Raw genomic sequence first — 27,831 nt, 5'->3', positions numbered from 1 at the left:
TTAATATATTTATTCATTTAAATAAACACAAAACCCCTAAATGCTCTTATAGGATGCTGTTTTTCAATGCAAATTAAAAGATAACATTTTCATTGCACTGACACACTTCTTTCAGCATGTCAGATCTCCAATAATTTGTTTTCAAAGCACCTGTTAGCTGATCTTTAGCTTGGCAAGAAGAAAATATTTCCAGTTTATCTGTGATCTTTGTCAGGTAAGTATTTAACTTGCCTTACCCCCAACACTTTCACCATGTTCTCCTTTCCCATCACTTGCAGGGCTGATCACACAAACTTAAACTCATCCCAAATCCCTTCACTGAATTCACCACCTGCATCCTCCTCCATGGACACTGCACTATCTAACTTGATTTTTAACATTCTCAGAAAGCTGCACAGAGAAAATACTAGAAATAAAACTCCAAGTCACTATCTAAAGTGTCTGTTTAAAGAATGTGCACATCAGCTCTCTGAGAATACATCAGTATTGGCCAGATCATGTTATGAGGAAGCTTCATCCACACGTGAGACACAAAACACCTCAGGCAGAATTACCAGGACTTACTTTACAAGCTCCCGGCCCTCTGGCCCAACAAAATACTCAACCAGCCACTGACAAGCATCAATGCTTTTGGAGAGCAGTGCATCTATGGTGGCAATCCATTCTTCTGTGTCAGCCCTTCAACAAAACAGGGACAACCATCAGTGATCCAGGAGGAAAAAACACCTCCCAGAACAAAACCATGTTTCTTGTTTGCCTTACCTGAGTTTCTTCTTGGTTCGGAGATAGGTTTGGAAGAGGAATTGGACTGCCAGCTGTAAGCTCACCTTTGCCATGCAGGGATAATAGGGATGTTTTACCTTAGTCTGAAAGAAATATCAAATTCACTCCAGAGCAGAAGGATGCCTTGCAGCACACATGCTGTCTCTTAAACACATCAACGTGTTCTACTCAAGTTATTTGCTTCACTTGGAAAAAACAAACCACAGCATTTTTCTGTGCTAAGTCAGTCTCCAGTGCTGACAGTGCTACTTAATAAATATGCTAAAACAGGAGCAAACTTGCTATAAGGCCAACTAGATCAGTGGATTTCAAAAATTTAATAAATTCTGTTTGTTTATGACTCAGTTTAGAAAAAACTTAATTAAGAAACTATTGCAAATTAAACTCTACCAAGTTTGAGGTAATTAACACCACCTTTTGGACTTTCCATATTGAGAGGGATTTCTGTCCCTATAGAGCTCAGTTTGCATCATTATAAAAGGTATGGTTTATTAAATAAATTTTACAGGGGCAAAATGTTTCTCCCAGTACTAGAAAAGGAGGCTGGAGCTTGCTTTGAGATAGATATCATCAGCAGCATCAAAAATTACTGGAGACAAGGAACAGCTTGTCTGGAACAGCAAAATTATGTCAACTCTTCTCTTCCAGTTTTCCTGGTTTGACCCAAATAGCTTTTGTGGCTATTTTATCCAACATACTTTGAACACTCTTAAGATTAAAATCCAGGTACTTACAGCATTCAGGGAAGCTAATGACAGAACAAAACTGAAGTAGTCACTACTGTATACATCTCTGTTCTTCATAAATTTCAAGTTTTCATCTCTCACCATCTATGAAAATTAGAGAAGGAAAAAAAATGTTGTCAAAATACATTTCTCTAACTAAAACTTCATCTTTTATGTAAATGTGTGGTGTTTAAAAATCAGTGTCAAAATTACTGTTTTCTTCTAAATCACTACTTCAGCAGAGGGAAAAATACATAGAGGAGACTTAAAAGATCTGGTATAAAACCAGTGATTTTCTTTCAAAGATATTACAAAACAACAGATGAGGGACTTAATCATTTGACCATTAAGGAAGAAAAGGAAGAAATTGCAGATAAGTTCTATTTTTTGCTTGTTTTTAATAAACAAGCCAAGAGAACATTCCTCTAAACCAGTAAGGCTTGCGTAACAAATTTAGATGCAGAGAGCAAGGAGTCCTGGTGTAATTACAAGCTGCAGCCACAATGAGGTATTTAAAAGCCAAGCCCTTCTTCTTTCAAATGAGATTTTGCTGAAAGACTCTCAACAAATTTCAGCCAAGCTCTGTTCATTGTAATAATACAATCCCAGATACAAGAATGCCCAAAGTGTCTGTTAATGCCCCATGTGGAGGGCCAGACACAGCCTGCAGAGTTTATTCTCCCTGTGTGTGTGATGCAGGCTCTCTTCACTGCTCCTCCTCTTTCTACATTCTTGTGAACTCAAGAACTTGAAGATCACTGTAATTTGCCATCATCTCCATTACTCCTCAAGTGTCCTCCAAATGAAGCACCTTCTCTGCTGTTGTCTCTCCTTGCCTTGCATGCTGACTGCTGCCAGATCTCATGTTTGATTCATCTGCCTGCAGTTTCTTCAAAGCAAAGAATTGATGGGCCAATTTTGCAAGAAGGTACAGAAAAACTTACAATAAGGTATCACTAAATAGGTTGTTAGTAAGTTTATGTCAGAATCCAGAATTGCTTTCTAGTTTTGCTACAAGGGAATTACTTCAATTCCCTTTAGGAGTTACTGTGTTTCTCTCACTGTGTGCTCAAATTTTACAGGAGCAGAGTTTAGTTGCCACTTTCAGGGTGCTCTACCTGATATATCCTCACAGGCATTTTCTCTACAAAGAGTCCCTTTTTCTCTCCTTTTCGAACCAGCTTAGTCAAGATGGACAGACGGTCACTGTTGGGCCTGTGGGGTCGAGGTGATGACTGGGGTGAAATTTCTGGTGAAGAGGGAGCAGATCTGAAATAAAAACAAGCTGAAGGTGAATAAAGAGATCTTACAACAAATCTATAGTTTAGGTATAAAATACCAGTGCAGTCAGTGTGATCTTAAGGCAATTTTGATGACAGCCTGAATATTTCCTAAGGCTGTCAGTCAGCTTGAGCTTGCTGCAATAGTAGTGAACAAACAGCTTAAAAACCAACCCAAAAAACCAGAAGGGTGGGTGAATATATTGCTTTGCTGGACAGGAATGACTCAATTCTTAGATATCAATATGAGAGAAACCTTTATGGAGGCAAGAGGAACTTACAGGGAGAGGTCCTCGGCCTCCTGGCGCACGACACTGACTCGGCTTTTCTTTGGCAGGACAGGAGAGTTCTGGTCAGACACTCTCTGGTAGAACAGCATGTAGGCGTTCCAGTAGCGCCGGCGCACGTCGGGGTAAGGATTTGCTGTGGGGGGAAAAAAAGGCAGCCCATGAAAGCTCTTGAAGGTTTTGTACCTTTCCCATTCCTACGTGGAAGGAAAAATGGGGCTAGGAGTAATGCGAACTGCAGCAGTGGAAATTTGTCAGGTCAAAACATCAGCCTGTGTCAGTGATTAAAACTGTCCAAAGTATGAAAGAGGTGAATATTGGAAATGTACTTAGAATAAATTCCTTAAAGTATTGAGAAGTCCAACAATATGATGCCACACAGTGTTTGATGAAGTCATTCTCACTAGCCTAAAATAAGGGCTGTTTTATGTTTGGTTGAGTTTTTTTTTTAAACTATATTAACAAGGTGCCATTTTGCTTTTCAATCTCTGCTATTAAGTCTACAAAGTGCTCGACAACAGTGAATATAGCTCAATTCATATTAGGCCATACACAAGGTGTTCTGTCTTTCAATAAAGGCAAGGCTTTAAAGAAAAAATTGTTCAGAAGGATCGTTCAAGTAACTCAAAGTACCTATAATGGACTAAGCTCTACTGCTACTGAAATCAGCATGAAATATGAAGCTACTGTAAATCAGTCTGTACTTCTGCTTACATTGATCGTAGACTTTAGGTCTGTACTCTCCACCAAAACATTCATATTCCAGGGTTTCATCAGTCAAATCAAATTCTTCAACAACAGTGTCATTAAATTTATACCACTTTCCTTTTCCACATCCTCTGTGATCAAAACAGAACAGAAACACAACAGAAACAAAGTTAGTTGATTGTCTCAGTAAAAAAACAAACCACCCTGAACAGCCTAGAAGTGACAAGCCTGAACTTGCATTTGTTTTGACAGTGAGAAAGAAGCTTAGTTCAATTGATGCCAAAGTTGCATTTTAAAAAATAACTTTGATTAAAACTATGAGAAGCTCAGTGTCACAGGAAGCCCTCAAACTGCAAGACATAAGTATTAATGAGAATTTTATTCTATGATGTTCCATATCACTGTGTCATTGCCTCATGACAGATGTTGAGAAAGGGAAGAGTGCTTCCAGTAGAGCTCCGGATGGCTCCATGCACCTTCCCAGAACAAGTCTTTAGACACTTCTCAAACCTCCCCCACGAACCTTCTTGCCCGTTACCTCCTGTCCTTGATGAAGGAGTAGTAGTGCCCTGCATGAGCCTGGCCACTGTGGACAATCACACCGACCAGCTCGTAGTTTTCTGTAGGGGCAACTTTCTTCCTTGGGGACCCTCCTCCTCCCTGGTCTGTGCTCCTGCCATTTTCCCCCACTTCTGAGGATGAGTCCTGACGAGCCATCCCTGACACAGTGTAAGGTTCCATGTTCAGCATCCAGGGAAACTGTTTGAAGAGATATTTTGGATTAATCAAGACGTTGCAGTGTTTACACGCTTCATGTAACTTTCTGAGAATGGTATCAGTACTTCCTCACATTGGGAACACCAAAGGAAAATATGGAACTTCAATCTCTTATGCTTATTACATAGATGTTAAATAATAAACTATTTTTAAGGAGGTTTTCTGCCTTGCTTTCTGAAAGGATCCTGACAATGTTGCAAAAAAGGAAAGCTCTAATTTTCTGTAGCACTATCATGTTGTAAGTATACCACATACTCAAAATCCCTGCACCAAAATGTGGGGGAAAAAAAGGAAAAACGAATAGGAATAATGGGATTCCACTACACAAAGTAGCTGGGGAAGGCACCATAAAGAAAGGTTTTCTTACCCTTATTTGTTCATCATATTTAATAGACCGGCCGCTCTCCCAGTCGAAGCCAAATCTCATCAGGTGAATCACCAGCAGGCTTGGGAGGACTTTAATGCACGTACGCTTCACTGTAGTTCTCTTGAAAAGAAACAAGAATATCACCTCCATCTGATACCCCAGGCAATCTGCAGCATCCTTCTAGAGATCCACAGTGAATATCCAGCCATGGGAAGCAGGCTGTCCATGGGATGACTGGGATACATCTCAATACGTTACACAAAACGTCACCATCCCTCTAAATTTTTAGTTTACTTGAGTTACAGGCATGAATTTTTTGTCTTCAATGTAGCAAGATTGAGCAGCACCTAAGCATGGTTTCCCTGACCATGTAATGCTTAGAAAACATCAAACTGCACATGAATCTTCTCTCACAAAAATTAAGAATCAATACCTTTTCCTCGCACTTCTCACAGTAGTATGCATTGCTTCCTTCCAGAACCTCTCCTCTCACAAACTGATCCAGTGATATCTCCAGGCTTTGACATGAAGTCACACCAAGGTTGAGAGCCATGAAGGCTTCCTCACGCTCATACCTAAATTCAAGAAGAGAAACACATCAGGACTTACCCAACTGTCAGGAAAAAGACATGTATTTAGGAAACAATATTGCATTTGTCCCACAACTACCAAAGCTGTGATGCTCACAGGGGCATTTTTCTACTTTCCAGTGCTACTTTGAGCTGCATATTTTAATAGTTCTGGGAGCACATAACTTGGTAACTGATGCACTAAATGTGACATTACCTGTGAGGACAGTCCTTGCAGATCTTCTGATCAGAGAAGATTCCTTGAAAAGTATTCTTAAATATTTGGTCTCTTCCTATTTTCTGTTGGAGGTGTAAAGATAGACATCAGTTGGATATATTGTAGGGTGGAAGACCAAGAAATAAGTAGGAATTTTAAACTCCTGAATATTGTGCAGATTATTAAATAAGCCAAATGGGTCTCTGCCTTCTTTTCTAAAGCTCAAAGCAAAAAGAGAAAAAAGGTACCAAGGATATGCATATGAACCAAAAAAGAAATTGCTGAGAATTTTACCTTGAGGTACTCATCCATTTGATCTATAAGACTGGTGAAGAACTCATAAGCATCCTGTTGCTCTCTAACATAAAGTTCCTTATTCCACATCTTGAAAATCTATATAAAATGTAAGTTAAAAGGTGGTTATTTCATACATATATCACTATGAAAAATAATTTTTAATATAAATTTGTTATTTTAATATGTTTTGATTTTTTAAAATTAGAACTTGCTTTATAAATTCTGCAATGAGAAAAAGCTAAATAAATGATTACTTTTAAAGTAGAAAAACTACAGATTCTAAACAAAAAGATGCAATACCTTCCAAAAGTTCTCAGGTACATAATACTGTAGCTTGCTTTCCATCAAATGACCAAAAAGAGATTGAACTTGATAGAACACATTGTCATCAGGATTGTCTGTATCATCATCAATGGAAAGCAAGGCCTGGAAGGAAACAAATAACCTTATTAAATTGGTTTTTGGAAAAATCATTACTGCAGCTGCCATGGCACACAGCACTACAACTTAAAATTTATGTATTTATGGTGCATATTTATACATACACAGTTGACTTTTTATTTTACAATTTATTTACAAATGGTGCTAAGATTAAGTGGTTTAAGTAAAAGTAATTCCAAAAAGAGGACTTTATTGGATGCTGAACTAATTACCTCAGGGAGACCAGGCTGCATATAGAGCTGCTGGAAAACAGCATTCATGTAACAAGTAGCACCACCATTCTTCAGTCCCACAAATCCAGAAATGGAGCGACTGTCCACTGGTGGAAGGTACTAAAATGACAAATACATTTTTTGTCTCAATAACTTATAAAAACCATGAGACTCCAACAACATTCTGTAACTTTTATAACCACCTTTATATTTTAGAATCACAGAATGGTTTGAGTTGGAAGGGAACTTAATCCAGTTCCATCCCTGCCATGGGCAAAGATATCTTCCACTATTCCAGGTTGCTCCAAGCCCTGTCCAACCTGGCCTTGGACACTTCCAAGGATGGGGCAGCCACAACTTCTCTGGGCACCCTGTGCCAGGGCCTAACCACCCTCACAGGGGAGAATTTCTTCCTAATAAGTAACCTAAGACTACTCTCTTTCAGTATAAAACCACTCCCCCTTGTATATGAGCTGTTGAGAACAATTTAATGGAGAACCAGGAATATAAACTCTGAAAAACTGTATGGGGTCATTTAAATACTTAACACATTGCACAATACTGTTGAAAATGGCCTAAAATGTAATAATAAATAAAATTTGTGCTATTTAGGAAATGCTTCTTCCTTACTCAGATAGTAACAGACAAAGACACACTGGAGTATCTGCTTCTGAGCAAGATCAAATGTATTTGCATTTACCCTTAGCTGCATTGTAAATTGCCATTTTAAATTGAAGACTGTGGAAATCTCATCAATGAAGCAACAAAGTAAACAGCACTCCAAACCATGCTAATACAAATAAAAAAAGGCTTCTTCCTTACATCAAACTCCTTGGTGAGTGCAGGGTCACATTGGTGGTGCATAGAAAGCAGCTCCTTTGTAATAAGCTGGAGATTGGAGGGTGAGCTATCAGCCAGCATTACCAGCACTTCATAAGCAGCTAATCTGCTGTCTGCTGTACTGCACCTGGAAAGAAAACCACATCTGAGATCTACTGGCTAGATGACTCAATTATTTCTAATTCCAGAAAGCTGTATTACTCAGAACAAGCAACAATTAATGTTCTAAAGAACACTTTGAGTGATTAAACACTCCTGCAGGACTGCAGAGTGCTATATTTTTTTTTTTTTCTTTTCTTTCTTGGGGTAGGAGAATGGGAAAGAATCCAATGAGAAGAGTGGCAAGACTCCTTTACATAAGCCTCCTTTACTGACATGGATACACTTGCTAACATTCAGTAGCAAGGAAAAGGTGCTCTAAAAGACACAGATTTGGTTCCATGAGTGAGGACAAACAGACACAGGTACTCTCCATCATGTAACACTGATGGAGACAAAATGACTTTTTTACAGGGAGGAAAGACTGGGAAGAGCTGGACCAGAAGGTCCAAATCCTTGCTACAAGAGAGGATTTTTGCAAAATAGGTAGGGAGATGGGAAAAAGAAAGTACTGGAACTTTTGAGATTCTCTTTTCCAAGGAGCTTGGGAAGTTAATTTCCTGCTCATGCTCCAATTTAGCCAACTTCCCAAGCAGCAATGAGCTAAAGGAATATTCTTTGGACTTGTGAAATCAGCACTCAGTTGTGCCTGAAGTTCATCATTGATATTACAAAGCACAGACTTTGAAGTACAGAAATGCAAGGATATTGGATCACACAAAAATGTATAAAATGCTATTTGGGCATTTATGTAGGAAATGTAGAAAACTCAAGAAATGCTCCACCACTGGTATTAAATCTTACTGTCTGTAGGATTTAATACTGACATTTGCATTCATGACATTCAAGACAAAACTCAACATTAAAAAAAAAAAAAAAAAAAAAAAAAAGATTTTTACTTTGGATGGAAGTCTTGCTGACTGATTGCAGCACTGCCTGCAGGGGAATGGCTGTTCAGAATAATCCGGGATGCTCGGAATAGGAAATCATCCAACAATGGCTTAATCAAAGATGAACCTGAAACACAGCAATCCACACCTGTTAAATACTTACATTATCACTGCAAATGCCAAACAACAAAAATCACTTTATAGCACCACATCAACAAATGTTTTATCAAATATTAACGGTGCTGCCAAAATCGGTCCTTAGAGCTCTGTATCACTTTTACTGATGTCTTCACATGACTGTCTAGTCATGTGTTAATGCAGAATCCACACCAGTCTAGTCAGTTTAAAGAGGAATACTCACCAACCATTTCCTTCTCTGCCCCACAGAGTGAAAGGAGAGTCTTGATGAGCCTCAAGTGTCCTGCTAACAGGATGTTGTCAGCCTCACTGGTCTCACACTCGGCCGTTCGGTTGGGCTCGAAATTTTCCAGCCAAGTGATCTCATCTTCCAGCATGGCAGCTGGGCTGATCTTCAGCTGCTCCATTTCTGATGCTGCAAGGGAAAAAAAAAAAAAAAGGAACACAGTAAAAATTAGCAGCTTTGGAAATGTAGAATATAAATACAAAGAATTTCAAACAGTTTGGTAATGATTGAGTTTTGCCTCCATGTCCATGACTCCACTTTTGCCCCCATCAATTAAAAATTCCCACAAGGAACTCAGTTCACTTTCCAGAAGGAATGAGCTGCCCTGCAGCTACCCAATGCCAAGAACAGAGCATGTCAGGCACTAGCACAGGACAGTCAGCACACTGGCAGGTCACTCTGAGCTCAAGGTGCAGTAAGCCCTTTCTGCAAGCAATTCTGCATCTTTTCTACAGAAGGAACATGAGCTTGGAAGCTGCCATCAGAATGACTGAATCAAGTGTCTGCATGTACTTACATGTCAGGTCATCCAGCAATTGACATCTCAGGTCAAAATATTCTGTACACTGGGACAAAAGTCTGAAACAGATATAAATAGAAGAAAGTTATACTTAAAATCATAAACTTTTCTCTCACCAGTTGTCTTTAAAGTCTGTGTGCTCTGTCCATCTAACCCAAAGCAGCACAACCATCTAGGTGTGCTGCATGCTGCAGCTTTAGAAAAACATTCCTTCCCAACAGCTACTTCTGAAAGTTAGAAATCATATTTACTCCTCATTTCTTCCTTCACCTCACAGCAAGGTGAGGTGAGGGAAGTTAGTTATCAGTTGACAATAAAACAACATGCTTTAACTTATCCAGAAATTGCAGCATGTCTACTTCCACCACTTGCCAAGTGCTAATCCCTTTTCCCTCAGAGCTTCCACAGAGCTGCTCATTCCAAAACGTGTCAGATTTGCTTCCTCAACGAACACACGTGTGACTTACCTCTGGTTGATTCCTCTCATGATGCTGGTTGGTGACCAAAGAGGCAGCTGAGCCCCCAGAACAACGCTCAGGAGGAACTGGTTTGGCTTTTGGACATCTGGGTGAGCTGATGTGTCTGTCTGGCTCAGGGTGTACAACTGGTCACAGGCAACGCGACGAATCTGCAACAGTGGCATTGGCATTGTCAAACACCAGCAGTTATTCAAAGGTTGCAAAAAAATCCCCACACTCCTGTTGTGTTAGAAATCTAATAGAAAAAATGGACATTGCAATGGTGCAAACCAGGCTATGAGCTCTGCATCCACCAGCCAGAAATTAGATCTAGAAATTTAACAGACCTTATTCATCTCTGAGTGAAAAACTCTGATAAACACAAATTATAAATGCAGATACAGGGGAAAGATGCAATGACTTTGTGCAAAATAGATGACACACGATGAAATGAAGTAAGCATAAAAGTCAATAGATTTTACAATATCCAAGATAATCTTAAATCAAAAATATTGAATTTTAGGAGAGTTCTGACACTTGGAATAAATTTTCAAAAGTTCAGAAGAATACATTAAATTTTACCCAAATCAAAGTTACTTGAAACTTTCCCTAAAGTCCTAGTTTTACAGAATTTGTGTCACCAAATTGAGACTATTTTCTTTACACTACTCACAGCACAGTCCTGTGCATCTCATGAATGAAACAAGACTAGAAAATGTAATACTACAGCAAATCCTATCAACCCATCACCACATACTGGAATTACTAACAATTATTATTTATTCAAATACTAACCTGTTGGAATACTTGCAGTAAACATTTTTATGTTCAGACCATATAAAATTATCAAAACATACACATTTCAGAAGGAGCATTTAGAAAGTTTTCAGAGGAAGGCCCTCACCTCAGCACTTGGTGATCCAAGCAGAATATCAATGATGAAATCAGCAACACAAGGCAAATTGTAAAAAGATCCTGGAACAGAAAAGTATCAGGCTATCTTATTAAAAATAATATTTTTAAATATTGAAGTTACAGTCTTGCAATAAAATACAACAGGACCTAGAGGACATCCATACAGAAAAGCAGTAAAGGCTATTTCCTGATCTTCCCTCACCAGAGGCTGCCACAATGATATAACAGCATTTTCCTTGCCTTCCTGCACCAACAGTGTTTACACTTCCTGTACACAAAGACTCAAGTACTAAACAGGAGCTATGCAAACAGCAGCACTTCCAGAATTACAGACTTCAAAGGCAGTGCAAATATTTATATTCTGTCAGTAAGTCAGCTTTCCTAAAACATTTCAACAAGGCATAGCACTACATGCCTTATTTCAGTCCTGGAAATAAAAAATCCCTGTAATTTTAAATGAAATGTTGTGTTTTTAGCTTGAGCTGCCTCAGCTAACAAAGCTACAAGTTTCTCATTATTTTTTTTTCACTTGACTGTATCCAAAAGCCTCCTCCCACCTGGCTTATACTCCAATAATCCAATTTTTTTCCATACCTAGCTGCTGACTACGTAGCTGAAGGCAGGTTACTAAGAGAGACAAGGCTTCCCCAGCAATGAGAGCATCTTTGGTGGACACAGACTGCTGCCTCACACAGATCCCAGCGTGCAGTGCCGTGGGCTCCCCTTCACTTCCAGAGCTGCAGTTACTCCCTGCATTTAAAAAAAAAAAAAAAGGAACAAGCGCTGTAAATTCAGTAAATTTTACTCAGATGTTTTCAGCTTTTGGTCAGTTCTCTGCAATTTAAAAACTTCTCTGAATGTCTGATGAATGTACATAAATTTGCTCAGATTTTTTTGTCATTTAAGTGTATAATGTCCCAAGCTGGAGGAGACCCAAGAGTATGAACATCCAATGAATTCAGCTTCAAGCTCCCAAAGTGTTCAATCAAGATTAAACCAAACACTTTTAGATTGGTTTAGGGACACAGTTAACCCACCTGAGCTGCTAAGTCTGTTTCTAATCCCAGCAGGGAAGAGAGTGTTGCTCTCTTTGATGGGCTGACTACTTCCCACGAGGTCCAGGCGTCCTGCAGCAGCAGCCCAGGAGAGGCGCATGAAACAAGCCACAGTGGAGGTGAAATCATTCACCTCCATGGTCTGGAGGAAAAGAAACACCAGTTACTTCTGTGATATTCAACATCCTTTGTTAATCACAGGGATAAGAGGAATGTATCTTCCGGATCATGTCAAATTGACGTTTACATTTGTTTTCTTCTCTCTTCTCTATACAAGGATTCAAGAGTTTTTGTTGCCAGTGAGAGATTAGTATTGCTATCTTAGGAGAAGTAATTAACTTTTTAATTGCCCACAAGGATAGATACCCTTGCCACCTATCTGGAGGCAGGCATGCTGATTTCAATTATTCAATCCATTTGGGAAGCACTGCCCAACAACTTAACACAGCATATTTGTCACATTAACTATGAAGTTTCTTTCAACTGGACTCAATGGGCTTTCAAATAACATTTTTTTAAGGTATTGAAAATAAAAAAAATTCCTTTTTCTCCACAGCACCATCAAACAAATTTAATTTTTAATGAGCTATTTGGAAAGTTCTTTCTAATTCAAAGTATTACGGATTATAAAGCCACAAGTTCAAGCAGGAACCTTTTCCTTTCAGTTCACAGAAAATTGATAGGAACAAGATCTTAACAGCGAAGCGCGACTGAAGATAAACCACAAGTAAGATTTCTGTGTACATCTATTTCTTGTAAGCACTTTTGGGGTACTGCTTTCCTTTGTAGTGCCAAAATAATCTATGAGAATACGTTAAAATTCAGCTCAAGACTGGCAGAGAGACTGATGGTCAAGATTCTAAATGCAGCCAGGACAAAAAAACCCATATAAAAGACAGATTGATTAAAAATCTCAGTGTGATACAGCTGTCATGGGACATGACACTGCTACATCAAAACCATCAAACACTTCCTCACTTGTATGGCAACTCTTGCAGCTGGGATGATTTCTTCTACCCTGATGGAGGATCTGTCAGACACGGAGAGCTGGCGGTAGGAGGACTTCTCAGGGGTCCCACAGATGGACATCTGCCTGCTGGCCTGCCGGCTCACGTTGCGGAAGGGTCGCGAGGACAGAGCTTCCACCCCATCCTTAATGAAATCCTCATCCAGCAGCGTGGGCATGGTCTGGCCAACCAGCAAGAACCTGCAGGCACAGAGTGAAAACATCAGGATTTGAATGCTGGCAGAGTCAAGGAAACAGAACTCCAAGTACCAATTAATCTTAAATATTAAAAGCTGCGTGCTAAAAGCCAAGAGAGCAGCACTTTGTCTGACGAGAAGCAATTACGTACCTTGCAAGCTGCAGGCAGATGGAATAAACTCCTTGTCTTGTTTCATAGTCCACCTCTGATGGGATGGAATCTCTCTGCATCACATTCACCACCAAACTTAAAAACAAATCGATAAGACAGACTCCATTTGGAAATGTTTCACATTAAGAGGGCTGCAATTAATTTGTCTCTATCTTTCCTTCCTCCCATTCACTCAGCTGAGTCCCAGTTCAAACTGACTTCTTTGGAGGCCAACATCCTCATTTTCCCCTTTTATATCTACAGATGGAAGCTTTCTGCTCCTGCTGGAAAATATTTCAGGATCTCTTGGGCAGAGGAGTGTGATGGATAGAATTACTAAGAGCAAAGTGTGCTTGATAAATCTCACACAATCAGTATTGTCAGGTCTTCCAAACCACTCACACTGTGCCTCAACTCTTACCTGAAGACTCTGAATTTTCAAAACTGTAATTACAAATTTTATTTGGTTCCCACTGCATGACCTATACTTTGATTGCTTAAAATGTCCACAGGTGTCTACATGGAAGAGTGCAATGTACACACTTGCAAATTTGAATTGAAACAGTTAAATGTCACAAAACTATCCAAATATCAACTACTTTAGTACAAGTTACAAGCTTATTTGTGCCTAACTTGATTTTGAGGTTTAACAATATGCATTCTGTTAAATATGACAGCTACTGGACAGTGGTAAAACAACCTTGTTTTAAAAACAGATTTTTTTTCTCTGAAAAAGAAGTTGACAGGCGTATTAGTTTACTACAGCGTGGAAATAGGAAACTACACACAACTGGTAACTAAATGAAATGCTACAAATTGAGTCAAGGTTTTGAAATCTAACCTCAAACCTCCTGCTCTGAGGAAGTTTTCACAGAAAGACTTGGCACAGTTTCTTGCCATTTCATCATCTGCAGTTGGCATCAGCTTGGAGCTCAGCACCTACAATAAATAAATAAGCAGATGTAAACTAACAGCCCTCTTAGTGTTCTTTACCTGTTGAAGTTTGAAAGCGTAACAGAAAAAATATCCACTACAAATGAAGCAATTAATAATACACTTACACAAAACTGTAGTCAGTAAGAGAAATCTCATATATGCAATAAATCTCAAATATTTAGGACAACTATGGCAACTACAAATGTTTATTCTGAACCAAAGGGCATTTTGTTCTCACTGCAGTTTACATGTTAAGGGAACAGATGGAGTACATGGAATGTCATCTTCTGGTTCACTTGGTGCTTCTTAGGGGCCCAAATTCTTCTTGGTTCTGGATTTTCAATTCACATTATCCCATAAAACACCCTACAGATGGCTTACTTATTGATTCACACCCATCTGAAATATAACTGTACTACTATTATTCTGGTGTTTCTTTGTAAAAGATGGCTCAGGTAATTCTAGAGGCATTATGAACACCACCACTCTATCATCCCTCCTGTTTTAAATCAGCACTAAACTTCAGAGTGCAAATACATTCAGAAACACGGCCATAAGGAAGTCTGTGGTCTCTGTGAGTCAGTTCTCATTTATGTTTCACTTCACATAAAAAAAAAACCCCAACACCCAAACATACCCACCAAAAAAACCCCCACAAAAACCCCAAAACCATCAACCAAACAAGCCCCAGCCCCTCCTTAAAATCCCAGAAAACCCCACAGAAATTATTTACTTTCTTGAAAAGTCTTCTTGGCATATACAGCCAACAATGCTGCAAACAAAGTAGATCTCTTCTAGGTTCACAGATAAGAAGAATGTTTTACAGAGTTCCAGGCATGAAATGTTATCACCCCCTGGACATCTGCAACATTTGATTTTCATGTCTTTCATACATTCTGCAAATTTCCTGTGCACATTTTTTTCAGAAAGCAGTTCAGACTGGTTCCCATCTTTTCACCAGATCACCAGCCGAGGGGATTAAACAAGCTGTTTTCCTTTACATATTCCTCCTCCTGAGAGAAACCATCTTCCAATTGGCTTGACTGGAACAAGTCCACTCATATAATCTACACATCTAATCCAAATTATTACTTCTTAACCCTTGCCAGAAAAGCAGGCAATTTATTACTTGCTTTTATTATTTTCTTGGCACAGAAGCAGCAGATTACTGTGTCCCATCCTACTGCAATATAATCTGTCAGCTCAACAAGACACCCTAAACCATTTGCTTTGAGTTGTAGAACTTGTGAACATATTCTGAAGACATAATCAAGTATCTTTCACTCCAGCTGTACAGAAAAGGGGGAATCCTAAGGCAGGAGTGTGATGACAGTGTAGGAAGATGAAGAGCTAACATTAGACTGTGGAAACCTAAAGGGAAGCAACCACGAGAAAATTCCCCAAGTAATCTTGGCACACACCATGAAGGAAAGAGGATAATTTTGTCTAATTTTCTGGAAGCAGTTGGCAATTGGTCCTCCAACCTCAAATCACATTTTTTCGTGGGTCTTTATAAACAGTGGGACCTGCAAGTAGAACTAAACACTGTCCAGGTTTTAGTGTGCTGTCTCCTCCCTACAACATCAGCTGAATGAACTCCTGTAATCCTTAAAATCCATTCACTGAACTCTAGGAAAGAATGTTTACAAGGCCCAACCCAGCATTTTGGCTAAAGAATTTAGGAGAATGCTTAGGCGTAGAAAAGTTCTATGTATTCCATTCTACCTGTGCAGCCAAAACAGGCCAGAGGACTCCTGGTAAAAGCCCTGCATGTTTGGATAGTTGGGAAAATTCTTCCCAGCTGAATGCTTTGTGAAAACACTCCTCTTTAGGCAGAAAATGGGAGACTTATGCAGTACAGAAGTTTCTAACAATTTTAATCAAGCAAAACCAATCCAACTTAAAATAGCTCCCATTAATTTTTAAGGGCCAACTTTTTTTAATATATATTTTTTATATTTACACACTCTAAAAATTGCATATTCAGAGATCTAGAGATTTAAGCAGGAATTTTGTCTGAACAGTATGAATTTGATGTTTCTTTGCTCCTCTACACTTACTTCAGAACACTTCTTCCACCTTACAAATCACACAAAGAGGGGCCTCAGTAAAATCTCTGAAGCGGAACTTTCTGTCCCTTTTATTCTGTATAAAATTTACCACATGCATAAAAGTAGACTGTGCCACAATATTTGCATTTTTCATCATGACCCCATCACAGCAGACTCCTAGAAATACTTCACTCTTAGTGCTCAGAAACACAGAAAAAAGCAAATTTGTTTTCTTACCTCTAAATTGTAGAGCACTCTGAATGTGGACATGCCTGGAGCAAAAGATCTGAAAAGACCTTCTAGTATTGAACTGGCACTGGGCTGATGTTGGTGTTTTGAAGACAAGGATGGGGATTTTGAGGACTGAGAACTGGATTCTGAAAGCAGTGTTTTCTAGAAGGAGAAAGCCACAGAAGAAATATTCTGAGACTCCTGTGTTTTGTTGTAATTGAGAATACATTTCCTACAACCCCTGTAATAACCCTCTCACCTCTGGCTGCTTGGAAATAAGTCAATAGTGAACATTGACTTAACATGAACATTATTTTGCTGTATTTCAAACCCTCTGTGTATAATCTGAATTTAAGGAACTGGTAGTAAAATCCTTTTTGTGTAGCTCACCAGAATCAATTATTTAATCCATACCTTCCTTCCTAAGGAATCAAGCTGATCAAGAGCCTCCTGAATAGCTGGATCAGTGGGAATCAGGAGCAGAAGTTTCCTCACTCGCAGTGTTATCCTGGAAAGAAATCAGAAGTTACATGCACAGAACAAGGGCTCAAGCCACACTGGCCTGGTGGATGCCTGCACACAGTGGAATGAGTGTTCAACTGGGCACTGTGAGCAATTCTTTAATACTTAGTAACCATTTAATCTGCTTACCTTGGCTCCTCCAGGTTGGCAAGCTGGTAAAGCATGTCAAACACATTACACACGAGAGCCATGACAACTCCAGGGAGGGATTTCTCCTGAGAATTAAGCAGAAATACAAAGGTCTTTTTCTCCCTTCTCTGTTACACATAAATTTAACAGAGCTCTTCACTGAAGCAAATGGCCCAGATGCCAACCTGGCCCACAGAAATCCCAGCTACTCTCTATGCTGAAACAACATTTAAATTTTTACATTATTCCATTTCCGTTTTAAGAGCCAATTTTTGAAGTCAGCTGTTATAACAAGCAAAATACAACACAGACCAGGAGTGATCTGAACATGCCAGTTGATGCTTCTTAGTTTACTTTCATACTGCAGCTTTATTAGTAGTGAAAATATGGAAATCTCTACTCTCAACAAATACACAGTCTCAAAATTAAACCAGATGGGTCCTATTTGTTTAAAAGACCCTGTAGAAATGAATGAACACCAAGCAGGCTACCATAAGTGACAGAATACAGATTTTACAGTCCAACCTGCATGCACAAGGCAGCTGTGCATTTAGATGATTTGTTTCAATTGCAGTTTAAAAGCAAAGCCAGGTTACTAAAGACTGGATGATCTAACTGGAGCCCACCTACACCTGCTTCAGGAAAAATCTGAGGGAAGGCTTCAGGTCATATTATGCTGTACCTGTTCCATTGCATAGGATGAACTAAATACACTGCTGCTGTTGCTGGAACTGGTTGAGGAATCTGCAGAGCTCCCTGATGGAGTCCCACTTCCTGATGTTTTTACTGTAAGCATTTGTTCATCAGAGAAGCCCAGCTGGTGGAGCAGTTTCTGATCTTTGTTTACTGTTAGCTGCAAAAAATATATATTGTTTAGTTCTGGAAAAGACTCGATTTCATAGAGAATGGGGATTCTTTGTAGTTACATACCAGGCTGTCGTTGGCAAATATCTGTATATTTTCCACAGGTGAATTCAACATCTTTGCTATTTTCCACCTGACGCTTCCTACAGTTTCATTGCTATGAGCCTGTGAAATTAAACAACACTGGTTCAGTAAGCCTGCTCGAGCAGCAAATGCCAAAAAAAAATATTAAAATCATCCCAAAGAGTTTTCCTGCATAGAGTGGCAAAACTATTGTTCATAAGAGTAATAGGATAGGACAGCACAGAAATGCTCCAACACCCACAGTGAGCAAAAAACTTATTTTTCCCATTCTGGAATTTAATGATCAAAATACATTTGGTCCACCCACACTTCCATATACATGTTTTTAACATTTTCAGGAAGAGTTTTCAAATTGACTGGAATCTCTATAACCACCTTAACTCTATTCAGCCCAGGCATAAAACCCACCAAGAGTGGCTACATAACCAAGAGTCTAGAGCACACCTACCTCTATGGTGAAGGTATCTTTGGTAGACTCATATGTAACATTAAGGGTTAAAAGATGTCCATGGAAAGAGGCACCATGAGGTAGAATAGTTCGGGGAACAGAGTAAAGGTCCTACAAGAAGAGAAGGATGACAGTAAATATCACTCTTGAAAACAAAGACATTTCTGTCATGGTGGGTAACTAGGGTTGCATGCTTAAATAACTTTCACTGTTTTTAATAAAATTGGAAGTTGTGTTCTTAGCCTTGCCTAGTAGGAAATGACATCTTACCTCTATTGTTATCACGTAACGCTCTGCCAACAGCAGCAGCCTCTCAATTATTACAAGTTTAGTTGACCTAAAGATAAACACAGAAAACAAGAGTAACTTGTCTCGCAGATTAATTTCCAACGCCCACGGGTAACTACCATGAATTGTCTGGTTTTGAAGGTAGCTCCTTAAACTTGGAGTTAATTCAGCAGAAGTGAACTAGGAAAACAGGCCAAGAGGATCATGCTGTACTGCTTGAGATGTTGCCAGCTTCAGAGGAAGATTCATGTTTCTAAAGGTCCCACCCTATACTCCTATATTTAAGTTACACATATTCAGGTATGGCTAAATTAGACTTGAGGTTAAAAAAACAACCTTTTCTCTCCTAATTTAAGAAGAACCACACCTAAATCCCACTGTCTCAGAAATATTACATGATTAGTGGGCTGGTAATAAGCTGTGGAGTTTCTTGTTTTAGTTTGGTTGGCTGGTTTTGGTTTCTGGGGGGCTGGAGGCAAGGTGGTATTTTTGGTTTTGATTTGTTGTTTTGGGTTTTTTTAGTATCTATTTGGCTTTTGGTTTTCTTTGTTTCCTTGTTGTTTTCTTTTTTTAAACACAGGTTTTTCAAAATCTCTGGAACTATTGCATAGCAATTGGAATATTCAATTGAGGAACCACCAGAATGTACAACTACCAATTACCAAGAATCTTAATTAGCATTTGAAATATTGTGGGAAGCATCAAATGTCTACTATCATATTTATTCCTTGAGAGGCTGGCCTACCTGTAAGGAGACTGAACTGATGTTGCCACTGTAGGCATGGCAGTTGCTGTGAGCATTTTTGTAGCTCTTGTGACAGCGTGTGTTAACGTTGGCCCGCCGAGTGCAGAGCTGGCTGCCTGCAACACAGAGCAGAGCAAAGGACAGTCAGGGCATCCTGGAAAGCTCAGAGGACAAAAAATATTTGTGGAAAGAATTTTTTTTACTTTAAATGGAATTATCATAGAGAAGTATTCTTATTCTAAGATACAGAACCAAAAGGATGAGGCGTGAGAATAATAAAAATTTGTCTTTTACCTCTAATCGTGTGTAGCAATCAGCAATGAATTTCTTGTGCAGTGATACTGAATCCTAAAGACAAAATGTACAAATTAATTAGAACTTACACTAAAATCATGGGAATTACTCATAAACTGACAGAACTCAACAAATCACGCAGCTGAACATGAAGAGTACCAAGACTTTATGAATGTCAAAGCACATTTATACACAAATATATGCCTACCTTTTTCAATCTGGGAGTTAGATTAATGTAGCTGTAATTTATTATCAGTTGAATTGCTTCATTGGCAATTTCTTCATCTGGTGACTCCATTGCAATCTTCCAGATGAAATCCATTCCTATTAATTCCAGTTTTTCTACGCTCTACACAAGTAAGAACAACAGTTAAACATGACTGAATTTCTTACATAATAGTGAGTTGAACCACAGAGACAAAACTGTTGGAAAAGCACCTTTTGATTAAAACTTAAAAAATTTCCAACATGCTGCCAAACTTTGGCACAGTGCAAAGTTAAACCAACTGCTGTACATTTGTGTGTTTATACAAGAAAAACAAAAGTTGTTTACTGGTGGATAAACAAGTTCCAAAGAACAATGTCAGTCAAGCTAATTGAAAAATTAAAAAATTTAAAAGCATGGAGAAATTTAATCTAGAATGGAATTTGTTTCAAGAAAGTCAACATGGTAACTAACCACACAATAAATCATCACAAAAGCTGCTATGATACTTGGCAAAAAATTCTGCATTTGAAGTAAGTTCTCTGTGATAAAGATCTAAAATGCCTATGGAAAACTACTTAACATATAACCATTAATTTAACAAAACCACTGAAAGATCAGAGTTAAAAATTATAGTGGGTTAGAATTTAAATATGATAAGTCTAACTCCCATTCAAAGAAGAAAAATAAAAAATTAATTTTAAAAAAGACTTTCCCTGCTAGGGAGAAGAAAAAAATTGCACAGAATTCATGATTATTAAAAAAAAAATAGTTCAGCTGTTTCTCCTGCAAAGTTTTAGAAGCTACAAATCAACTTCCAGCTATCAATTGCTGAATTTTAACTGTTGAAATTGTCAGAGTTTTAGCTTCAGAACTTAACAATGTTAATGCTACAAGGACAATCTGCTCATTAACACAAACATGACAATGTCCAACAGCTGCTACACTGTCCTTGTCTCACTTCCTCCTGTCCCTAAGAGGACACAGGTGAGACACAGGAACAAACTTGCCAGAACACACTCACCAGTTGAGTTCCTTGTCTCTTCAGTCGATGGTCACACAGGTTCACATTTTCAAAGAATGTCTTAAATAAACTAAAACCTGAAAGTGAAAAAGAAGGTGCAGGTTTTTTATGCTGGTCACGCTTAGTTTTCTTTGTTTAAAAAGACAAGTTATCAAATACAGGAGATTAACTTTTCCCTCTATAATTAATAAAGCTCAAAATGATAGACCCCTTTATTACATTGATTTATAGAAGTGGTTAGATGTTTGATTTAAAGGCTTAGGAAGAAAATTTCTGGTTATATATTTCAACCCCAAATCTGTTCACCAAATCCATTTTCTTACCATTCATAGTAATTTCATAAGATTCCAGTTTAAGAATTTTCTCTTTGAAGAGCTGTTGCTGCACATCACTCTCCAGATCATGCTGCCCTTTTGTAAACCACTCAAAGCACATCTGTGAATGAAAGGCAGACATAATTTTTACCCCATTGTCACATCAAGTATTTTAGTTTTATACAGCAAACTACATCAGATACCACAGTAACTCATCTTGCAGAAATTTTATCTACAGCAAGAGGTTCAAAATCTCATCTCCTGGTTAGCTCAAATGTTAGAGAGGCTGCATTGCAGCTTCAGGGTACTTCATAGTCATCTTTCACCCAAATAATGCTGGATATCTCTTGTGTCTGCACCAACCTCCATGTACCCTTTTCAAACCAGCATCTCCAATTAACTTCCCAGCCAATGTCCCTCTTCCAGTCAAATTTAATGCTCAAAGAGCACCCTGGCCATAAATGAACTCCTAACAGTGGCTGCTGCAGCCTACACAAAGCACAAAATGACTAGTTTGTGTTTGCTACTCACACTCCACATGTCTCAACAAACACACACGCTGCTCATGATCCATTAAAATTCCTTCTGCAACCACAGAAACCAACTCTTCAAGTTTTTCTTACCTCTCGATCCAACTCACAAACATCTTGGCCAGTTACGAGGCATTCCCAGATCTCCCTGGCACGATTCCAGCCCAAATAAAGGGTGGCTTCTTGCAGAAAAAATGCCAAAAATTTTAGATGTGCCTCCAAATACTGAGAAAGAGGAAACAAAAACTCAAGCTTAAGACTTTTGTTTCTGAAAGAAGAACTCCAAGCATTCTATTTTTTTTTTTTGCACATTCAGTTGTCAAACAACAGTATGCTTTGAAAAGCCTGGAAACAGAAACTGTTTGTGAGATTTATTTCTATTTTAAACATACTTCATGGCTACCTTTCTAAAAACAAACACTGAAGTCCCCTTGGATTTGCTCTTACTTTGCTGGTGGTGATATTATTTGACACTATTTTTCAAAACCAGCATGGAAAAAATAATTATCAAAGCATTAGCAACAAACTGCTATTTGTGTGTGTGGCTTCTTAATGTGCTAATTAGCAAATCTGTGGCAGGTATTAAGAGCTTCACAACACATTCAAGGGTATCACTGAAGCTGGTGAAGAAGCTGGAAGCTGCACAGGCTTGGCAACAACAAATCCTAGAATGGGGACATCTACTCTTCACCAGGTAAAGATTTTGCTAAGGAACTTGTGTAATTTTGTGTAATGTTTACACAGCTTTCTTCTATATAATAACAAGGGTACAAAGTAAGTAGCAGAACTATAAATAAAAACTAGAGTCGTTATTCAGCAGTGAATTTCCAAAATGAAACAAGCAGGGAAAAGAATTCGGTACCTCCCGGTAAGTGTATCGGCCATCCACCAGTGTTGCTCCTACCAGCCCTCCTGGGCCTGCCACAGATGCAGCCAAACGGTGACAGGATATCAGGCTTCCTGTCACCAACTTCACTATTTCAAAGTTTTTCTTTAAATCTTGGATAATGCTCTTGGCAATAAAAGAAAAGAGAGAAAAGACGTTTTTTAAACAATGGCTAAACAGGGATGTGTGTACAGCAATTTGCTCTTCTACAGACACACATCTCTTGCCAGAAGGTGTCATGTTCCCCTTCCAAGCACGCAACCCTCGTGATCTTGGTGTTTTCAGCATGTGCTGAAACACAAGTGCAGCAGATTGCAAAGTCCCACACCTCCACACAGCTACTCTACAGCACACATGATTGCTGGTAGTTTAGTTTGTTTTCCAAGGGTCAATGTCAATTCAATTACAAAGCAGTTGGTCTAAACATTAGCCATTGTTCATTTCTTAACACAAACACGCTTGTTAATTATTCTACAAAAAGCTGAGAATAAAATAAATTAGTCCTGACACAGCAAACAGATTTATACATAGACACACACACACTCACAAAGGGACAGCACAGCATCTCTATTCTAACCGTCTGTTTATGCTACATCACTAAATTACTTTTAAAATTCTTTATTAGCTAATTTAATTTTTTTTTTCTAAATTTAAACTTCCATGTTTGGCACAGCAACACAGACACAACAAAAGCTTCAAAAGTGTTGTCAGTATATAGCCTTACCTTGTCTTGTTTTTGGTAAGTTTGCTTAATAAAGGAACGCGTGATTTCGTGGAGCTGACGCAAGGCTGGCACCACCCACACAAACTGAGGATTATTGTGCTGGGATGACTGGTAGCAGGAAAGGTAAAAACAATTACACATGTGGTACATGCTCAACAACAGTTTAACTTTCCTCTCAGACTGCTGGAAGCCTACTGATATCTGTTAATGCTGCTGTTCCCAAACAGCAGCTACCACCTCTGCTGGCTTCAGTTACTTGTTCCTCCTTCCTTTTCAAACACACTCCAAGTGCCCTTGTTCACTTTCTACAATAAGTCTCTTGATACAAACATATGCCATTTTGCTATCCCTATTATTAAGCCCAAAGCTTCTTGCTAGAGAACATGCAAATTAAGTAGCCAAAAAGAACTCAATTGCACCAGGGAGAGATGATAACCACCACCTTCCTCAATTACGGGAGATGAAGCAGGTCTAAAAGGGCATAAAAGGGCAAATTCATCAAAATTATGTTATTTACTGCTAAAGCAAGAGCAACAGAAGAAAGAATTTTAAATAATATTGAGGCTTAAGAGACAAGAAATTTCTGATTGGTGCTGCAAGCAGCTCCCTGATAGGAAGCAAAGCTGCATTTTGAAAGAGATCCTACAAAGAATAACCCTCCTACCTCATTTTTAGAACTGCTCATCACTTTTCTGGGAGGCTTCATTTTCTGTAAAGTTTGACCACACAGACCAGTACTGAGGTTGCTTGTTCAGAGAAGTGATGTCTGGTTTAAATACTGACAACACCCAAATACCACCTACACACTCAGAGAGGCTGAAGGAATCTGCCCATAACAGAGCTCTCCTCTGAAGACTCCCTCACAAATTTTAGAAAGCTGCCTTAACATTACATTCCCTCCCAGTTTATGTCTTCATTTCCCTAATGAAGGGAAATAAGAACACCATGTATTTCAGAAGTCTGCTGTATGCTTACCCCAATCCCTTCTAGTTTACAATTACAGCTTTTGTTAGTGTTTCCCATTGCAGCACCTCTGTAAAAGCCCTTGGCAGAATATAATTAAAAGGAATGAGGTTAGGAAAGCATAAGAGAAAATCCAAAAAAACCCAAAACCTACAACTTTCACAGACATTGAGAACCCAAGATTTGAAATTCATATTCATGAAATACACACACAGAGGAGTGTGATCAATATCAAGAACCAACATACTGTACCTCCTAAACTCTACAGATGCTGCAACACAGACAAAACCTAATTCATCATGAAAGAAACAAACAAAAAAAGTACAAGCCTTTTTCTTTACTTATAGCATATTCAAGCTAAAAAAAAAGAAGACAGGAGCATTCCTGCAGGCCTCAAGAAAAACTGCCTGCTACGTGAACAGTGCAGGAGAGAGAATATTTGCAGTCTTTTAAGCCATGCACATCTCTGCTGCTGCCAGGAAACAGTACAGGCAGCTTTGGGAATGGCTTCTTTATGTTACAGGAAAGGAGTTAAGTATTTTACTAAAATACAAAAACTACTAGGATTGAAATATCGATTTGCATTTTGAGACTTCACGGTCATGCCAGAACACATGCTTTACTCAAAAAAAACCACAACTAATCTAGGCTTTCACATGAAAGGGACAGTTAAAATACTGACATACCTTTACAGTGGTTCCATTTGCAAATTCTAACCTTGGGCCCATCCTGGCAGTTTCCCATAAACTGATCACTCCTTGTGCTGAAAATTTGCTTAAAACAAAGGCAAGAGACTTACTATGAGTCTCATGATCAACAAAGTGGCTCACACAAAGCCTACCCCTCTCGAGGACTCCCCAAGGTAAGAACTTACAGATGGGACACACAATTTGTGCATCTTGAAAGAAAAGGGCAACATCGAGGCTAGATAAGATTTCATTTTGGAAAAGATAAAATAATAAACCAACCCTCTTAATATCCTCTATGCATTTGATGATGTAGCTCCTTTTGATTGCCTCTTTCACTGCATAAGCATCACTGAGGATTGTCAGGTGCTCCTCCAAGGCCTGCTGGATAAGACTGCACGGTAATGTTGGAAGATGAGCCAGCTCCCAAAGAACCTCCAGAACCTGGAGGAAGAAGGGTAAGGATAGTCAGGACCTAGGAATTACAGAGGCTAGCAACTCTACATTTAGTTAACCAAAAATCCAAAGGAAAACCATCCACTTGCCTTGCCAGTGGTTGTTTCCACTCGTGCCTCTCGGCCAATGCGCCCAATGAGGCTCAGCAGCTTCTGCCTCACTCGGTCACTCTCTGTCTCCCAGCTCTGGACAGCAAAGAAATCAATGTTAGAGCACCTCTGTCAGGCTATCACAGCTCAAGTGTACACAAAAATATAACCCACAATTGCTTTACTGCAGGAAAATCAAAATACAAACAAGTATGTTTCCACCCTAAGTATTTCCTTATTTCTGTTGCTGGGAGTTACAGCACTAATTTGATCAACTCTTTTTCAAATACTACTGGGGATTAAATACCATAATAAAATCTCATTTAAGTCTCTTAGGACTGGCTACCTAATGTACTTAGAGTAAGTAAATTAGCAATACAGTAGCAGATTAAGCTTCTGGTTAACATAAAAGTTAGTAGTAAATGTGTTTTACTAATAGCAAATTTTACATTTATATAAAAATATAAATGTATTCAAGGCATTTGCCTTTCAGCAGGCTGGATGCACTAGTACATCTCATCAATTACATAAATTTGTGTGAAAACTTACCTTTTGGATTAGAACAAATAAATGATTGAGCTGATCAGAGCTAAACTTCACAGCAGCTGCAGCAATAATGGTATGTATGTTCTCAATCACAGTGGAGGATTGTCCTGACTGAAAAGGAGGAAAACGCAAGGTAGGTCTTTAACCCAAACAAGCCAAAGAAAAACCTTCATGTAATTATTATTACTATTCATATTAATGAGGGAGAATAGCAGCTTTTGTCATGGTAGAAACACAAGTTCAGAGTAAACTGTCTGTGCTCCTCATTTCCCTGGCTGAGAAGTCTTTGCAAGTAATTCTAAAGCAGGAAACTACAAGTCTGCCATCATTTTAGCAGCTTCAAGCTGCTGCAGTGGCAGCAGTACAAACATCACCTTTTCTATTGCTTGGTGAGGTTCACGTGTGAGGTGTTGAATCTTTGAAACTCTCCCAGGCTTTACTCAAAAATGAGCAATACAAAATCTCCTCCTACATGGATGGGAGCACCATGGTAACAACAGCCAGAGAGGGGGAGGAAGCATTGCTTTTTATTAAAGAATAAAAGTGAGGGAGCTAAAATCACATTACAGCTCTGCTAAGAATTAAAGACTTGCTACCATGCCACACAAACTGCAGAGCTGACAGTGTTCAATGACTTTAGTCTAAAAGACCAACACTTGCACAGAGAAGAAAACCATTTCCTGCAGTGGAAGAATAGTTTCTTGTCAAAGTTTCCATGTGTCATTTGCATAAACACTCAAACCACCTTCCCCAAACAGCAATAAGTTGAATACCTTAAAAGTGAAGGCCAAAAGATGACTTGTCAGTCAATTATATGTCTGTATAGGAAGGTAAATGGGAATTTATAGAGTTGGAGCCCACTCTCTTTAAAGTCACACTCTGACTTTAAATCCATACCTCCAGCCACGGACATTAATATCCTAGTTTGGTCTAGACAAATATTCTTGTTACCTGTTTCAGGCTGACAACCTCTTATGCCAAGTCAAATACTTTTGCATTCCCTTAACACTTGTTGCAAAGAACTGAACTTCATCATTTAACAGCTGTGATACAAGAAATTTCCAGAACAACTGATTATACATGATAAGGGAAGAAGTAGAAGGAAGTCTTTGCATTAATTACACTGTTAAAATCTCAACACCTCCACTTGCAATAGAGACAGATAGATTATTTAAAAAAACCCCTTCATTGGAATGTTTGCTTATGTTAGACAATCTAAAAGCATCTGCCTAGTCTCGACTGCTTACCTGAATTTTCCAAATTTTAGTGAGCTCATCTAAAGATAATTTACTGCCCAGCAGTTCAATAATTCCCTTTATACGATCACAGTATTGCGCTTGGTCTATGTTACCTGTGAAACAGAGAAAGGCAACTCAATGAATATATTTCAAACACTATTAGATACATTAAATTAATATGAAAGAACTAATTCCTTTAAAAGAGAACAAAGCTAACTTCATTTGGAAAGCCTTTCTTTTCTGTTACAGATAAGTATAAGTACAAAGAAAAAGAACAAGGCTGTTTCCATTTTTATTTTGTTTTCCTTCATGCATCTGATAGCACACCTACAGAATGTTACTACTTGGGGAGAAAAACA

General features: G+C 38.7%; 1 protein-coding gene across 2 annotated transcripts in view; it reads right to left on the bottom strand.

The window, feature by feature from the left end:
• USP24 (ubiquitin specific peptidase 24) overlaps positions 1 to 27,831 on the bottom strand; it is a 59,760-nt gene that overhangs the window by 9,626 nt on the left and 22,303 nt on the right. Inside the window, exons 12-55 of one of the 2 annotated variants that reach the window (XM_083867856.1) lie at positions 27,482 to 27,585; positions 26,238 to 26,345; positions 25,689 to 25,784; positions 25,426 to 25,587; positions 24,159 to 24,203; positions 23,495 to 23,602; positions 22,747 to 22,896; positions 21,978 to 22,109; positions 21,364 to 21,475; positions 21,041 to 21,117; positions 20,020 to 20,160; positions 19,812 to 19,865; positions 19,518 to 19,633; positions 18,755 to 18,821; positions 18,485 to 18,595; positions 18,019 to 18,117; positions 17,771 to 17,941; positions 17,089 to 17,174; positions 16,852 to 16,945; positions 16,444 to 16,599; positions 14,061 to 14,158; positions 13,220 to 13,315; positions 12,843 to 13,071; positions 11,847 to 12,006; positions 11,404 to 11,559; positions 10,799 to 10,869; positions 9,904 to 10,064; positions 9,434 to 9,495; positions 8,854 to 9,045; positions 8,502 to 8,619; positions 7,486 to 7,630; positions 6,664 to 6,783; positions 6,311 to 6,436; positions 6,008 to 6,106; positions 5,714 to 5,796; positions 5,361 to 5,502; positions 4,928 to 5,047; positions 4,322 to 4,542; positions 3,790 to 3,914; positions 3,070 to 3,211; positions 2,627 to 2,777; positions 1,518 to 1,613; positions 763 to 866; positions 565 to 678 (exon numbers count right to left, since the gene is read on the bottom strand). In XM_083867856.1, the coding sequence (XP_083723982.1) occupies positions 565 to 678; positions 763 to 866; positions 1,518 to 1,613; positions 2,627 to 2,777; positions 3,070 to 3,211; positions 3,790 to 3,914; positions 4,322 to 4,542; positions 4,928 to 5,047; positions 5,361 to 5,502; positions 5,714 to 5,796; positions 6,008 to 6,106; positions 6,311 to 6,436; positions 6,664 to 6,783; positions 7,486 to 7,630; positions 8,502 to 8,619; positions 8,854 to 9,045; positions 9,434 to 9,495; positions 9,904 to 10,064; positions 10,799 to 10,869; positions 11,404 to 11,559; positions 11,847 to 12,006; positions 12,843 to 13,071; positions 13,220 to 13,315; positions 14,061 to 14,158; positions 16,444 to 16,599; positions 16,852 to 16,945; positions 17,089 to 17,174; positions 17,771 to 17,941; positions 18,019 to 18,117; positions 18,485 to 18,595; positions 18,755 to 18,821; positions 19,518 to 19,633; positions 19,812 to 19,865; positions 20,020 to 20,160; positions 21,041 to 21,117; positions 21,364 to 21,475; positions 21,978 to 22,109; positions 22,747 to 22,896; positions 23,495 to 23,602; positions 24,159 to 24,203; positions 25,426 to 25,587; positions 25,689 to 25,784; positions 26,238 to 26,345; positions 27,482 to 27,585 (5,320 nt within the window). The remainder of the gene's footprint in view (positions 1 to 564; positions 679 to 762; positions 867 to 1,517; positions 1,614 to 2,626; positions 2,778 to 3,069; positions 3,212 to 3,789; positions 3,915 to 4,321; positions 4,543 to 4,927; positions 5,048 to 5,360; positions 5,503 to 5,713; positions 5,797 to 6,007; positions 6,107 to 6,310; positions 6,437 to 6,663; positions 6,784 to 7,485; positions 7,631 to 8,501; positions 8,620 to 8,853; positions 9,046 to 9,433; positions 9,496 to 9,903; positions 10,065 to 10,798; positions 10,870 to 11,403; positions 11,560 to 11,846; positions 12,007 to 12,842; positions 13,072 to 13,219; positions 13,316 to 14,060; positions 14,159 to 16,443; positions 16,600 to 16,851; positions 16,946 to 17,088; positions 17,175 to 17,770; positions 17,942 to 18,018; positions 18,118 to 18,484; positions 18,596 to 18,754; positions 18,822 to 19,517; positions 19,634 to 19,811; positions 19,866 to 20,019; positions 20,161 to 21,040; positions 21,118 to 21,363; positions 21,476 to 21,977; positions 22,110 to 22,746; positions 22,897 to 23,494; positions 23,603 to 24,158; positions 24,204 to 25,425; positions 25,588 to 25,688; positions 25,785 to 26,237; positions 26,346 to 27,481; positions 27,586 to 27,831) is intronic. The other variant, XM_083867857.1, reaches the window with a different exon arrangement.

This window comes from Zosterops lateralis (assembly GCF_965231275.1).
Source record: "Zosterops lateralis genome assembly, chromosome: 9".
Classification (NCBI taxonomy): Eukaryota; Metazoa; Chordata; class Aves; order Passeriformes; family Zosteropidae; genus Zosterops; species Zosterops lateralis.
This window is presented reverse-complemented; position numbering and strand designations above follow the sequence as displayed.